Source organism: Callithrix jacchus, chromosome 6, assembly GCF_049354715.1.
Source record: "Callithrix jacchus isolate 240 chromosome 6, calJac240_pri, whole genome shotgun sequence".
Classification (NCBI taxonomy): domain Eukaryota; kingdom Metazoa; phylum Chordata; class Mammalia; order Primates; family Cebidae; genus Callithrix; species Callithrix jacchus.
Window position 1 is genome coordinate 47,548,461 of NC_133507.1, and position 16,798 is coordinate 47,565,258.

Sequence of the window (16,798 nt, forward strand, 5' to 3'; positions counted from 1 at the left end):
AGACACACGACTCATTTATTTGACAAAAGAGTAACCTGCAGCAAGTAGCCTAGAGGCCTAAGTAAAATTTCATCATCTTTTTTTTTTCCTTTACTACTGACTTCAGGGGAAAAGCCAATACTGAAGACTTCTTGCCTACTGGATTAGAAAGGTTGCCAGACATTTAGGAAGATTTTATTGAAGAAAGGCAAATTCATTGAGGTCAAGAGGAGAACAGCAGAAAAGTTTAATTTAAAAGACTGACCCAGTAATTACACATCTTAGTGTATAAAGCATATAAATCCATTCTCCCCAGACTGTCTGCAGTCAGCGTGGCAAACATTCCTACCATTTCCATTTTAAAAATGGACAATTTCATCACACTAGCTCTCTGGGGGATTAACAGCATAGTGGCAGATGTTGCTCATTGCTCATTGTCTAGCCAACGGTGATTTCCCTTCTTAGCTGCCAACACGACCCTGGATTATTCAGGGGAAAGGCAGCATTCCCTTAATATTTCAGAAGACAGGCCTCCAAGTTCAACTTCAGAGAATGTATAACAATAACAACAAAAAAATTGAATCAGGATCAATTTACTGTGATCATGATGACTCCATTCTCCTTCAACCATGACAGAATTGGGGTAAACAGGTAACACAGGTCTGGTTAATCAGAATACATCGAATAAGGCACTATCCTTTCTGGAAGGGCAACTAAAAAAGAACAAAGCACTTTTGCTCTTTTCCCCGTTCTCTTGCTTGGAACCTTGATGCTGCAGCCATACTGTGATCATGAGGAAAAGCTGAGAGAGATGGAAAGATAACCATGAATGTCTAGTCTTTGGTAGCTGTTCACCAAAGCTGTGAACATCCTTCCCCAAGACTGCTTTTTATGCAAAATAATTACATCTTTTTATAGTTTAAGTCACTGTTAATTACTTTAAAACTTGCAATTAAAACTATTCCTAACAGATACAGAAGCAATTGTTCAGAGAAAGCTTACATCACTCACTCTGGAAGCAGGACTGAGGTGCAGAAATGTATTGTGGTGTCATTTACATGAGTAATGTGTACAAAAGATTTGCTTTTAAACTGCCTATGTGAAGGCTAATACCTTCTATTATGTTTGTAATCTTTTTTTTTTTTTTTTTTTTTTTTTTTTAATTTTTTATTGGATTATAGGTTTGGGGGTACATGAGCAGAGCATGCAAGACAGTTGCGTAGGTACACACATGGCAGTGTGCTTTGCTTTTCTTCTCCCCTTCACCCACATTTGGCATTTCTCCCCAGGCTATCCCTCCCCACCTCCCCCTCCCACTGGCCCTCCCCTTTTCCCCCCAATAGACCCCAGTGTTTAGTACTCCCCTTTCTGTGTCCATGTGTTCTCATTTTTCATCACCCACCTATGAGTGAGAATATGCGGTGTTTCATTTTCTGTTCTTGTGTCAGTTTGCTGAGGATGATGTTTTCCAGATTCATCCATGTCCCTACAAACGACACGAACTCATCATTTCTGATTGCTGCATAATATTCCATGGTGTATATGTGCCACATTTTTCCAATCCAGTCTATTATCAATGGGCATTTGGGTTGATTCCAGGTCTTTGCTATTGTAAACAGTGCTGCAATGAACATTCGTGTACATGTGTCCTTATAGTAGAACGATTTATAGTCTTTTGGATATATACCCAGTAATGGGATTGCTGGGTCAAATGGAATTTCTATTTCTAAGGCCTTGAGGAATCGCCACACTGTCTTCCACAATGGTTGAACTAATTTACACTCCCACCAACAGTGTAAAAGTGTTCCTTTTTCTCCACATCCTCTCCAGCATCTGTTGTCTCCAGATTTTTTAATGATCGCCATTCTAACTGGCGTGAGATGGTATCTCAATGTGGTTTTGATTTGCATCTCTCTGATGACCAGTGACGATGAGCATTTTTTCATATGATTGTTGGCCTCATATATGTCTTCTTTCGTAAAGTATCTGTTCATATCCTTTGCCCACTTTTGAATGGGCTTGTTTGTTTTTTTCCTGTAAATCTGCTTGAGTTGTTTGTAAATTCTGGATATCAGCCCTTTGTCAGATGGGTAGACTGCGAAAATTTTTTCCCATTCTGTTGGTTGCCGATCCACTCTAGTGACTGTTTCTTTTGCCGTGCAGAAGCTGTGGAGTTTCATTAGGTCCCATTTGTCTATTTTGGCTTTTGTTGCCAATGCTCTTGGTGTTTTGTTCATGAAGTCCTTGCCTACTCCTATGTCCTGGATAGTTTTGCCTAGATTTCCTTCTAGGGTTTTTAGGGTGCCAGGTCTTATGTTTAAGTCTTTAATCCATCTGGAGTTAATTTTAGTGTAAGGTGTCAGGAAGGGGTCCAGTTTCTGCTTTCTGCACATGGCTAGCCAGTTTTCCCAACACCATTTGTTAAACATGGAATCCTTGCCCCATTGCTTGTTTTTGTCAGGTTTATCAAAGATTGTATGGTTGTATGTATGTTGTGTTGCCTCCGGTGCCTCTGTTTTGTTCCATTGGTCTATATCTCTGTTTTGGTACCAGTACCATGCTGTTTTGATTACTGTAGCTTTGTAGTATAGTTTGAAATCCGGTAGTGTGATGCCCCCCGCTGTGTTCTTTTTGCTTAGAATTGACTTGGCTATGCGGGCTCTCTTTTGGTTCCATATGAAGTTCATGGTGGTTTTTTCCAGTTCTGTGAAGAAAGTCAATGGTAGCTTGATGGGGATAGCGTTGATTCTGTAAATTACTTTGGGCAGTATAGCCATTTTCACGATATTAATTCTTCCTAACCATGAACATGGAATGTTTCTCCATCTGCTTGTGTCCTCTCTGATTTCGTTGAGCAGTGGTTTGTAGTTCTCCTTGAAGAGGTCCCTTACGTTCCTTGTGAGTTGTATTCCAAGGTATTTTATTCTTTTTGTAGCAATTGCGAATGGCAGTTCGCTCTTGATTTGGCTTTCTTTAAGTCTGTTATTGGTGTAGACGAATGCTTGTGATTTTTGCACATTGATTTTATATCCTGAGACTTTGCTGAAGTTGTTTATCAGTTTCAGGAGTTTTTGGGCTGAGGCGATGGGGTCTTCTAGGTATACTATCATGTCGTCTGCAAATAGAGACAATTTGGCTTCCACCTTTCCTATTTGAATACCCTTTATTTCTTTTTCTTGCCTGATTGCTCTGGCTAGAACTTCCAGTACTATATTGAATAGGAGTGGTGAGAGAGGGCATCCTTGTCTAGTACCAGATTTCAAAGGGAATGCTTCCAGTTTTTGCCCATTCAGTATGATATTGGCTGTTGGTTTGTCATAAATAGCTTTTATTACTTTGAGATACGTTCCATCGATACCGAGTTTATTGAGGGTTTTTAGCATAAAGGGCTGTTGAATTTTGTCAAATGCCTTCTCTGCGTCAATTGAGATAATCATGTGGTTTTTGTTTTTGGTTCTGTTTATGTGGTGAATTACATTGATAGACTTGCGTATGTTGAACCAGCCTTGCATCCCCGGGATGAATCCTACTTGATCATGATGAATAAGTTTTTTGATTTGCTGTTGCAATCGGCTTGCCAATATTTTATTGAAGATTTTTGCATCTATGTTCATCATGGATATTGGCCTGAAGTTTTCTTTTCTCGTTGGGTCTCTGCCGGGTTTTGGTATCAGGATGATGTTGGTCTCATAAAATGATTTGGGAAGGATTCCCTCTTTTTGGATTGTTTGAAATAGTTTTAGAAGGAATGGTACCAGCTCCTCCTTGTGTGTCTGGTAGAATTCGGCTGTGAACCCATCTGGACCTGGGCTTTTTTTGTGAGGTAGGCTCTTAATTGCTGCCTCAACTTCAGACCTTGTTATTGGTCTATTGATAGTTTCAGCTTCCTCCTGGTTTAGGCTTGGGAGGACACAGGAGTCCAGGAATTTATCCATTTCTTCCAGGTTTACTAGTTTATGTGCATAGAGTTGTTTGTAATATTCTCTGATGATGGTTTGAATTTCTGTGGAATCTGTGGTGATTTCCCCTTTATCATTTTTTATTGCATCTATTTGGTTGTTCTCTCTTTTATTTTTAATCAATCTGGCTAGTGGTCTGTCTATTTTGTTGATCTTTTCAAAAAACCAGCTCTTGGATTTATTGATTTTTTGAAGGGTTTTTCGTGTCTCAATCTCCTTCAGCTCAGCTCTGATCTTAGTAATTTCTTGTCTTCTGCTGGGTTTTGAGTTTTTTTGATTTTGCTCCTCTAGCTCTTTCAATTTTGACGATAGGGTGTCAATTTTGGATCTCTCCATTCTCCTCATATGGGCACTTATTGCTATATACTTTCCTCTAGAGACTGCTTTAAATGTGTCCCAGAGGTTCTGGCACGTTGTGTCTTCATTCTCATTGGTTTCGAAGAACTTCTTTATTTCTGCCTTCATTTCGTTGTTTACCCAGTCAACATTCAAGAGCCAGTTGTTCAGTTTCCATGAAGCTGTGCGGTTCTGGGTCGGTTTCTGAATTCTGAGTTCTAACTTGATTGCACTATGGTCTGAGAGGCTGTTTGTTATGATTTCAGTTGTTTTGCATTTGTTGAGCAGTGCTTTACTTCCAATTATGTGGTCAATTTTTGAGTAGGTGTGATGTGGTGCTGAGAAGAATGTATATTCTGTGGATTTGGGGTGGAGAGTTCTGTAAATGTCCACCAGGTTTGCTTGCTCCAGGTCTGAGTTCAAGCCCTGGGTATCCTTGTTGATTTTCTGTCTGGTTGATCTGTCTAGTATTGACAGTGGAGTGTTAAAGTCTCCCAATATTATTGTGTGGGAGTCTAAGTCCTTCTGTAAGTCATTAAGAACTTGCCTTATGTATCTGGGTGCTCCTGTGTTGGGTCCATATATGTTTAGGATCGTTAGCTCTTCTTGTTGTATCGATCCTTTTACCATTATGTAATGGCCTTCTTTGTCTCTTTTGATCTTTGTTGCTTTAAAGTCTATTTTATCAGAGATGAGAATTGCAACTCCTGCTTTTTTTTGCTTTCCATTAGCTTGGTAAATCTTCCTCCATCCCTTTATTTTGAGCCTTTGTGTATCCTTGCATGTGAGATGGGTTTCCTGGATACAGCACACTGATGGGTTTTGGATTTTTATCCAATTTGCCAGTCTGTGTCTTTTGATTGGTGCATTTAGTCCATTTACATTTAGGGTTAATATTGTTATGTGTGAATTTGATACTGCCATTTTGATTCTAAGTGGCTGCTTTGCCTGTTAGTTGTTGTAGATTCTTCATTATGTTGAAGCTCTTTAGCATTCAGTGTAATTTTGGAATGGCTGGTACTGATTGATCATTTCTATGTGTAGTGCCTCTTTTAGGAGCTCTTGTAAAGCAGGCCTGGTGGTGACAAAATCTCTGAGTACTTGCTTGTTCACAAAGGATTTTATTCTTCCTTCACTTCTGAAGCTCAGTTTGGCTGGATATGAAATTCTGGGTTGAAAGTTCTTTTCTTTAAGAATGTTGAATATTGGCCCCCACTCTCTTCTGGCTTGTAGTGTTTCTGCCGAGAGATCTGCTGTGAGTCTGATGGGCTTCCCTTTGTGGGTGACCCGACCTTTCTCTCTGGCTGCCCTTAGTATTCTCTCCTTTATTTCAACCCTGTTGAATCTGACGATTATGTGCCTTGGGGTTGCTCTTCTTGCGGAATATCTTTGTGGTGTTCTCTGTATTTCCTGCAATTGAGTGTTGGCTTGTCTTGCTAGGTGGGGGAAATTTTCCTGGATGATGTCCTGAAGAGTATTTTCCAGCTGGGATTCATTCTCTTCGTCCCCTTCTGGTACACCTATCAAACGTAGGTTAGGTCTTTTCACATAGTCCCACATTTCTTGGAGACTTTGTTCATTCCTTTTTGCGCTTTTTTCTCTGATCTTGGTTTCTCGTTTTATTTCACTGAGTTGGTCTTCGACTTCAGATATTCTTTCTTCTGCTTGGTCAATTCGGCTATTGAAACTTGCGTTTACTTCGCGAAGTTCTCGTATTGTGTTTTTCAGCTCCTTTAATTCATTCATATTCCTCTCTAAGGTATCCATTCTTGTTATCATTTCCTCGAATCTTTTTTCAAATCTTTTTTCAAGGTTCTTAGTTTCTTTGCATTGATTTAATACATGATCTTTTAGCTCACAAAAGTTTCTCATTATCCATCTTCTGAAGTCTAATTCCGTCATTTTGTCACAGTCATTCTCCGTCCAGCTTTGTTCCCTTGCTGGTGAGGAGTTTTGGTCCTTTCTAGGAGGCGATGTGTTCTGGTTTCGGGTGTTTTCCTCCTTTTTGCGCTGGTTTCTTCCCATCTTTGTGGATTTGTCCGCTGGTCGTCTGCGTAGTTGCTGACTTTTCGTTTGGGTCTCTGAGTGGACACCCAGAATGTTGATGATGAAGTATTTCTGTTGCTTGGTTTTCCTTCTACCAGTCTAGCCCCTTCACTGTACGACTGTTGAGGTCCCCTCCAGACCCTGCTTGTCTGGGGTGCACCTCTAGTAGCCGTGGCACAGCGAGGGATGCTACCAGTTTCTTTTTCTGCTCTCTTTGTCCCAGGATGATGCCTGCCTAATGACAGTCTTTTGGATATAGAGGGGTCAGGGAGCTGCTTGAGGAGACAGTTTGTACTTTATAGGGGTTTAATTGCTGAGCTGTGCACTCTGTTGTTCATTCAGGGCTGTTAGGCTGCTATGTTTGATTCTGCTGCAACACAGCTCATTAAACAACCCTTTTTTTTTTCTCAAATGCTCTGTGTTGAGGGGTTTGGGCTTTATTTTTGGATGTCCGATCAGGTGTCCTGCCCAGCTCAAAGGCAGACTAGCCACTGTTTGGCTGCCGAGGCTCCGCCCTGCTGTTGTGTGATTCGCGCTGTTCCTGCCGGCTCTGCTGTGGTCTCCGCCACGCCCTGCGGCGGAGTCTCTTCGTTGTAGCGTGTTGCCTCAGCAACGGCAGGCTGCGTCAGCAGTGGGCGTGTATCTCAGTAGGGACGGGTTGCCTCGGCAACGGCTGGCTGCCTCAGCAGTGGGCGTGTATATCAGTTGGGGCAGGTTGCCTCCGTAGTGGTGGGCGCCCCTCCCCCACAGAGCGTCTCGGACCGTCTGCCCGGGATAGTTTGAAATCGCGGTTTTGTTCGTCCCACTGGGTATCCCAAACGATCTGTCCCTGCAATCCCCTGGGCTGGGCTATTGTGCAAGTCTCGTTCAGTCTCAAGTCCAGCCCTCTCAAGTCTCAGGTTGCCGGTTCAACAAGGCACCCGGACAAGCGCGCCCTGTGGGGATTGCTGGGTAGGGCCGGCCGCCGCCGCCCCGGCTGCTGGCTTCGCCAGGCAGACCTACTGCCTGGCGTCCCGTGTCTTTTTATACTTGGGAGTTTCCCCGTTCTGTGGGCAACAAAGATCAGTCTGGAAATGCAGCACTGACTCACCGTTTGCGAATTCAACGCGGGCTCCAATCCTGGGTTGTTCTCACAGCGCCATCTTGAGTCCCCTCCATGTTTGTAATCTTGAAGTCATGTTGGTTTATCTTTATTTTGCACTAGAAGTCCTTTTGAGTATAGCTTATTGTCCTGAGCATTTAGACATACAAGAGGAAGCCTCAACTTAATGAAGAGATGAGAGAGAGTGGATAAGCACTGTTTAGTGTACTGTTGACAGTTTATTATTGTGGTCTTCAGAAATTCATGTTCTTTACCTAGTAAATACATTTACCTAAAACAGGTTTATTGCTCCTGGGCACATCAATACCATTAGTGACAGCAGAGTTACAGCTGGGAGAATGCATGGAACATATGGTCACAATTCGCCTACTGTTTCTGAGAAAGGAGAGAGGACACTTCTGTGGGAGAGACATATTTTTGTCTGATAGTGTAATTTACTAAAACACAAAGTACTTTGTCAGAACCTTTCACTGTGAGTCTAAGAAATTAATTAGGAGAGTTCTCATTTGAAAGTTCCTCAAATAAATTATCGTTTATCTAATAGAAATACATGGCCTGTAACTTTCTTAGTTGATACAAAAGGTATGGTGCCTACTACTTTACATGGACATTCATGCCACTTCAAACCTTGTAAGACTGAAAACTACTGAGCCAGTCACAGCCACCTATATTTTCAGAATGTAAAGATTTTATGCAGAATGATATGTCGAATTGACAATGTTTCATTATATGACCAAACTAAAAATATTTTCATCATCTATATATTCCAACCATAATATATCAAAAACAGTAATGACTTTTATTGAGCTTTCATGTAAATCAGGCTTTGCACTAGGCACTTGGCCTGCATTATCATCTTTTAAGACAACCTTAAAGAGTTGGTACTGTTTTTATTCACTTAGCAATGAGCAAAGAGGTTTAGAGAGGTTAGATGTCTTCTCTGAAAAGGTCACTAGTAATACAGTAGATATGAGATTTTAACTAGGTCAGTTTGACTTCAAATCTGGAAGCTCTTCACCGCCACAACATTGTTTCTTAGGTTTCAGTGCGATAAGAACTTGGAGCTCTATTAATTGTGAAGATCTGTGGCCTGGTCCCCTTACCTCTGACTTGGATGGTCTGGGGCTTAGGAACCTGCATTTATTTCAAATATCGCAGGTGATTCTCATGAAGGTGGCTCAGAGACAACACCTTAAGAAACACAGCCTTACACTCCATTTAAAATCATAATGGGTTTTGACGCTACAAGAAATATTGCTTCAAATTAAAATTGCAAAGTCGATATTTTGTTGTGAGAAAATGTAACAAAGAAAAATAAATAATTCATTAAGATACATTTTCATTCTTCAGGAAAGGAGCATAGTTAGTAATACTTTCTTATAAATATCAATGTCTCATTTTATCCTAGGCCAGCCAGAGAGACCACAATGAAAGGTAACAGCAGAAGTATCTGATTTAAGAGAAGGAAAACCTCCTTTACTTGCAACTTAGAAAAGATTTCCCCCACACAACTCATTCTTATCAAAGGCCCACGAGAGTAAACATATCAAGACCATTAAGCAGTTTAGGAAGAAAATAAATACAGAAATGGAAAGATTATGTTATTCAGCTAAGAAATCAAAAAAGGCACTGCCCTATGTGTTGGCATACAAAGTAGTCAGTAGTCACTGTTTTGGGATTATCTTAGCAGTCAATCTGGGTAACTTAAGTATAAAGTTCAATCATCAATCAAATAGGTCAAGTCTTTTTGGCCCTGGACTATGGATGCTCAAGGCTAAACTGGCATTGCCTAAGTGATAATAATTAATTGATTCACTGCCATATGTGATCCCACCACAGTAGGGTACTCAACCCTATCTGTCAACCTTTTTTTACTTATTCCTAGTTGACTACCTGTCCTTTATCATAATAGCTATTTTCAATCTTTTTCATTCCTTTCAAGTTCCCAAACATATCCTCAATGCCTTCAATTACCATATGTAAACTTGTTTTTTATCCTAGCTATCCATGAGTTCTCTGTTTCCCTTCGTTCCACACTGAAATTTCTTAATATCAAGCATCTATTCATAGCTTGTTAGATCAAGATAAGGAGATGCTTAACTAAGGCTAATTCCTCCACCTATAAATCTGATCCCTTTTGGGACCTCATTCCATTATCTGCAAGCCTCTCCAGTCACCTGCAGCACTTCAGGCACTCTCAGGCAAAGGTGAAAGGACAGGACAGTGCTTCGCAGCAGCTTCTGGGACAGTGTGGAAACAGACTCTTGATAATCGTGAGCACAGTGACACAGGAATAGGGGCACAAAAGAACTTAGGTTGAAGTAGCTGAAGACCAGGGGGCTGCCCCTAGGAAACAGCTGAGATTTAAAAGATAGATAAAAGTGAATCAGGTAGATGGGCAGAAGAAGTGAGAAGATAACGAGATTCAGAAGAGCATGGCACAGCCAAGCATCTATAAGTATTCAGCCAATGATGAAAAAAATGCCCTCGGAAATTGGTGAAAAATATCACCGAGGAGTTTAGATTTTAAGTCTGAAATGAGCCACTGACACTGTTATCAGATGTGTATGTTAATAATGCAAAATCAGAGACCAGTATCCTAGAAAGTGGGAGAGTTTAGTGATCTAGGTAGGATAATGAGTGCCTAGTTTGGAGTAAAAGTGGTAGAGATAGTAAAGTATGATGGATAAGAAAGATATCTAGGTGGTAGTATTATAGAACTTAATAATTCTGAATATCAGAAAAAGAAAGAGAAAGAATGCAGGTCGAGCCTCAGGCTTCTGGCTTTGGTAACTTTCTAATGGCCATGTCATTCCTGGATAGTGCCTAGGCAGACTGAAATTATGAGGTACCCAAAAGGACATGTCTAAAAGGGAATTTGATATGTGGGTAGGTATGACATTCAGAGACGCTGGTTTGGGCATCAGCAGTGTAGGTATGCCAATTGAAGTTGCAGTTTTGAGCAAGACTACTGAGGTTGAATATGGTAGAGAGAGAAAGGGTTGAGGGAGGACCATTTAGGGTGCCAAAACCAAAGATCCCTCGAAAACAGCTGAAAAGAAAGGGCTAAATCGCTATAAAGAGAATGGGAGTAGGGCAGTATCATGAAAATTGAGGACAAGACATTCAAAAGAGGAAATGAACAGCACTGTCAAATGCTTCAGAGGAGAATTCAAATATGGACTGAAAAGCACCTGCTGGGAATTAAGTTGAAGGTGTCTCCCTCCAATTTATTCTGTTCTCTGCCTCTGGCCCTCATATTTACATCTCCTAATAATTAAATAAAAACATTACACACACACACACACACCTCAATTGAACCTAATTGTTCCCAGTATACTCTTTCTTTAATCACAAACGCTGTCATTTGGCTACTTCTGCACTGAGTGTTCTATCTTAACAGTTGCCAGTGATACTCATTTATCCCCACATTTTATTAATAAATGCCAACTCTCATGACCTTTCTTCAGACATTGTGCTATCTGATGGTTTTACAAATTTTACAATATTAAGTCTCCCTTTTTATATTTCCCATTGGCTGTTTCACCAGGGACTTGGTTCTCTTTAATCCTCTCCAGATGCTTTCTCAGTCTCCTATTGGGACTCCCAATTCTTTTTAATCTCCTTGAATAAAATTGTCCTCCAAGATTTGATCCATAATTCTTCTCTCTATGAAATTCATATTTCCACCCCTTGGGCCATCTCGCAAGTCACTAACATACAGAGGAAATTCCAAACATAATCCTGAACTAGATTTTCAAGTGGAATGCCACATATAAAAGTCCCTCCAAATTCAACATGCCCCAAATTAAAGCTGCTCCATCTATTTCACAACCTCCCAAAAACAGTTCCCTATTTTCCTGCTCTGTCATTGATGTACCTCCTTCCAGTCTTTCACTTGCCTTCTATGATCATCCTCAACCAGAAGTGTTCATTCTGTCTCTCTCTCTGGTCCTTGTTTTCACAACATCCCTCTGATATGCAACATGGTTTGAATATAGGGGATCCAGACATGATGCAAAATTGCAATGGTTTATTTCCCATCATAACATAACAGCAGTAACCAACATTTATCTAGTCTTCACTATGTATTAGATGCTATTCTAATCACATCATTATGTATTTCCTTTTACTCTGTTTCCCCTTCAATGAATTTAGAAGATTAAGATGGTTTATTCCTTTTCAAATATGTCATATTTGGATTATATATCAGTCTGTATGATATAACCAGTTTTCTGGATGATAAAAAACTAAGCATTGTGTAGTGAAATGTTGCTAATTCTTTAAATGCTGTTAATTTTCAAGGGTTAGCTCTTAGCCCTTTTCGTTTGGGAATGCAAATGCACACACTCTTGATGAATAACAGAGACTGTAATATATATACTTACCTCAAAAACCCAATCTTTGCAGAAACCTGTAAATCAGCAGAACAATTTTCATGGGTACAAAACCTTGCAAAGTTTATCTGGAAATAAAATGACAACATTTAAAATTTTAATCAGCAAGTATATTCATTCTTTTTTTAAAGATGACATCTGTGACATGTGAGAAAAATAAAATTAATACATCAAATTGAAAACTCCTTATTTTATCTCTTTTAAAAAGTTCAATTTGAGAATTAGTAGGGTTCAAACAACAATTACTTGCAAGACTAAAAGAGCTAAGTTCTAAATAGGTAAAATTTAAAGCCCAAATTTTATAAGTGAAATAAGATTTGGAAAAAAAAAGTTAAATGAAAGGTAATAAAGGAGTATAGTAACTGGCAAGATGTTTTTCACCGGGTTCCTCTCAATTTTCTGGTGCTGCAGTTTGATCCCATTTATTACATGTAAGCATGGCACTTAATTTTGGCAGATGTCAGGACAGTGATTTTATATTTATTGAAATTAGCTACATGGAGATATTTAGAAAATTTACTTAGAGGAAACACTGAACAAAATTAAATAAGGGTTCCAGAATTTAATTAACTCTGAGTTTTTAAATAAGATCAATAAACACTACAAAGGACCTGGGAAGTCCCAAGGAATAAGGTGGACAAAAGGAAAAAACTGGGAGAGATTAAAGGAAGAAGATAATAGGAATAGGTAAAGGAGAGAGACAAATGCAGAAAACAAAGAGAAATGTAGAAAGTCAGAAGGAGCCAGGCTCATGAAGTGGGAAGTGTCTAGAGTACTGTCAAATAGCGTGCTAGACAAGACAGTGCCTACACTTGGGGGAACAGTGTCAATCTTTCTCTAAATAAATATGATTTTTTTCCACCATTTCTATTTGTAAAGCAGGTTGTTCTAAGAATCAAAATATAAATTAATGTAACTACAAATTGCTAAGGTTTTGGCTTATGTACTTGCAATATTGAGATTTTCACTACTGAAGACATTTAAAAATAGTTGATGTTGAAAACTGAAGTTTAACAGAAGAGGAAAAACAACCCCTGACTTCCCTTAGTATTTTCACATGAAGCTATAGAGAAAAATCTGCTCTTAAGTTATCTTCATTTGATCCTGTATTCTAGACTAGACTAGTGGTGACTGTAAGCTCAATTATCTTAAAGTGACTGTGGGGCAATTTTGTCTGGACAGGATATGAAGTAGACCTTTAAATGTCCCTTTCGTCTTTTACATTGTGTGTGTCATTCGTGAACGTTTTAATGAAGGCTTCTTACCATGCCCAGACACATCCTGTTTTTGGACAAACACTATGTCTTTGTGACGACAGACAGTAAAGGTCTCAACAAAAGGACTCCTGAGAGTAAATATATTGTCAGTGAAACCAAAATATTATGGGATAATTTAGAAAACAGTTCACTGGTTAGAATGTAGGATCTATCTCAAATGCAATTGATCCTGGGATGTGGCCGAAATACATATAATGAAAATTGAAAAAAGAAATCATTGTATAACATAAATGTGTGTCTATAAATGGATACAACTAAGCAAGGATTCGACTATGAAGACATGAAGAAGACTGTTAGTAGGATGAGAGCAAGGGAGACAGGAAATGAGAAGAGGAAGACAAACTGAGGACACATGACGACACTGAATAACTAACTTACACATACAACCTTCTCTCGTTATGATTTCTCTCTAGTAATATCAACTTTCTTCGCTGGCAAGGGATCACAAACAGAACATTAGCATTTTATGTATATTATAATCTACTATTCCAACTAAATGCATATTTTTAAATATTCAGTTCAATATCCTAAAGGGAATACAAGCAATTTTTAAAAATAGAAAATAAGACATACAAATCTTTGTTTTTAAAAGCTCATAAACATTTCTATAAACATTCAGACATATAGCTCACTTCTTCAGAATTATACCATATTTAAAAAATTTAGCTATATGCCACATAATAATTGAATAAAGGAAAATATTCCTACCATTTTTTTAATCATGTCTTTTTCTTTCTTCTGCTGAAGAATTGGCTGAAGTGGTGGGAATTCCTCTGTGCTTCGTTTACTGATGATGTGATGCCCAAGGTGGTAAGCAGCTTCAATTTGAATCGGGGTGATGATGTCCCGCACATCTTTCTAAGGAAAATCACAACCATATGCATTAATAATAAAAACAAGCATGTAGATTAAAAAATATAAAACTCCTTTCCTGCATAAGGCCAAACACTATACATGGAAGACAAAGCTAATACCTCTTATCTAAATTGTCAAAAAAAATTGAAGATGTATTTTTTTTATATCACAAAATCACATATGTTTCTTCCAAAAAACACAAATAAAAATGCAAAATAAAACCATCCAATAATAGTTACAAACGTCTGTACTTGGGAATATTTTCTTCTATGCTATTTTCTAAGCATTAAAAAAACTTGATATTATAACAAACATTTTTCATGATAAGCTTTTTGTAAATAATTTCAAAGTGCTAATCATGTTATTCCATTTAACATTACCCTATGCGTTTTCAATGTTCTCAATAACATTTTGGTATATTCATTTCACTTCAGATATATTATAAAACATCCTTTTTATTCCTTTTTTTTTTTTTTTAAGAGATGGGCTATCTCTCTGTCAGCAGACTTGAGTGCAATATAGCTCACCACATTTCGGAACTCCTGGCTCAAGCAATCTTTCTGCTTCAGCTGTCAGAGTAGCTAAGATTACAGGCATGATGCACCACCATGTCCAGCCAGTCTTTTCATTTTTATAGAGACAGGGTCTTGTAATGTTGCCCAGACTGATCTTGAACTCCTGGGCCCAAGGGATCTTCCAGTCTTGGCCTCCCAAAGAGCTGAGATTACAGGTGTGAGCCACCATACCCAGCCCTTTTTTTTTTCTTTATGGAACGTTTCTATTTTATTTTCGAACATAATCAGTGGTATATAGGAAAAGTATTTATTTTGTACATCTAATTGTACATAATAGTCACTTTACTGATTTTCTTATTAGTTGTTATAGGTTTTTTGTTTTTGTTTTTGTTTTCATTTTTGAGTCAGGATCTTGCTCTGTCACCCAGGCTTCAGGGCAGTGGTGCATTATCCCAGCTCACTGCAACCTCCCTTTCCTGGGTTCAAGTGATCCTCCCACTTCAGTCTCCTGAGTAGCTGGAATTTTAGGCGCACACAACCACACCCAGCTAATTTTTGTATTTTTAACAGAGATGGGGTTTCACTGGTCTCAAATTCCTAAGCCCAAGTGATCTGCCTGCCTTGGCCTCCCAAAGTACTGGGGTTATAGGCTTGAGCCACTGCACCTGGCCATTTTTTTTAAGTTGATTGTGCTTTTGTACTTCACAAACAAAGAACTCTTGGATTTGTTTACCAATTACACAGAAATTGTAACCCATTCACAATCCATTTTGCTCTGTTTAACATTCTTATAAACTTGACATCTTAACTAATTTCTACACAGCTTTGCTTATACCTATTCTTGTTTATACATGGTCACAAGGTTTTGTTAAATAATTTTTAAAATTTATTGTCTTCTGTCACCAAACAGTTTATCACAACTGATTGTCAATTCTTATATTTTAACCTTTATTTCTATATGCAGACATTTTTCTTTCAAAAATATTTTCTATCAACTTAAAAATGATTTTATCTTTTCATTTGTTTGCTAGCCTCATTAAAAAAATTCCACATTATCTTCAACATTATTTGCTTACACACAGTGAAATAGTCAACAAGAAAATATCTTTGAAAGCATTTGTCATTCAATTAAGTAAGCACTTCACTAGACAGTAAAAGTGTCCTACACTCTGAAGTCTATGAAAACAAAGAGTCAGCCCTCTGTATCCATTGGTTCCACATTCGTGGGTTCAGCCACCTTGGATCAAAAGTAGTTGGCAAAAAATAAATGGCTGCATCAGTGCTGAACAGGCAGATTTTTTTTATTATTCCCTACCCAAAACAGTATAACAAGTATTTACATAGCATTTACATTGTATTACATATTACAAGTCATTTAGAGATGATTTAAAGTATTTGAGAGGATTTACAAAGGTTATGTGCAAATATGACACCATTTTACATAAGGGACTTGAGGATCCTTGGATTTTTGTATCCAAGTGGATACAAAACATGGATACTGCTGGACAAGTGTATATGAAAATCAGGTAACATATAAAACACAGTGTTGCTTAGCACCTTTTCGAGCTCTCCACAGACAGAAATGTGATTTTCTAAGTGTACTCAACAAAATAGACTTCTCCTTATCTAAAAGGGCAAGCTAATAAGATTTTACTACTTAAGTAATCTAAGAGGATTTATAACAGAATTCGATTGAGAAATTACATAAAGTAAGACATGTTGAAAAGAAATCTATAAAATAAGATCTTAAGCACTGCAAAAATTAAAAGTAGAAATGATCTCAGGATGTGAGAGAGCAGTTCACATCAGCACATACAGCCCGCCTACACAAAAACTAGGGGAGAACATATGCAGTTTTTGTTTTTCTCGGTATTAAAATTGTTGCTATACTCAGGAGATAATTTGAAGAATTGGTCACAGACTGTGATGTCTTTCATAACAGTGAGAACACATGGACACAGGGAGGGGAGCATCACACACTGGGGTCTGTCGGGGGGAAATAGGAGAGGGACAGCGGGGAGGTGGGGAGTTGGGGAGAGATAGCACGGGGAGAAATGCCAGATAGAGGTGATGGGAAGGAAGGCAGCAAATCACACTGCCATGTGTGTACCTATGCAACAATCTTGCATGTTCTTCACATGTACCCCAAAACCTAAAATGCAAAAAAAAAAACAACCAAAAACAGATTCAACAAATTCCCCCTTGACCATTAAACAGTCAAGTGTTTTCACCCAGGCTAGACATATCAAACCACAATTGAGGTTTATATTAAGCTAGATGAGTTCCTCAGAGTAGACCCATGACACTGCAGTTGACAGACCTCCTACTGGGT

The 16,798-nt window shown here is 38.7% G+C and overlaps 1 protein-coding gene across 1 annotated transcript in view; it reads right to left on the bottom strand.

The window, feature by feature from the left end:
- The window catches only part of ITGA4 (integrin subunit alpha 4), a 90,163-nt gene that overhangs the window by 23,678 nt on the left and 49,687 nt on the right, over positions 1 to 16,798 (bottom strand). Inside the window, exons 16-17 of the mRNA XM_035304353.3 lie at positions 13,805 to 13,954; positions 11,811 to 11,887 (exon numbers count right to left, since the gene is read on the bottom strand). Coding sequence (XP_035160244.1) covers positions 11,811 to 11,887; positions 13,805 to 13,954 — 227 coding nt within the window. The remainder of the gene's footprint in view (positions 1 to 11,810; positions 11,888 to 13,804; positions 13,955 to 16,798) is intronic.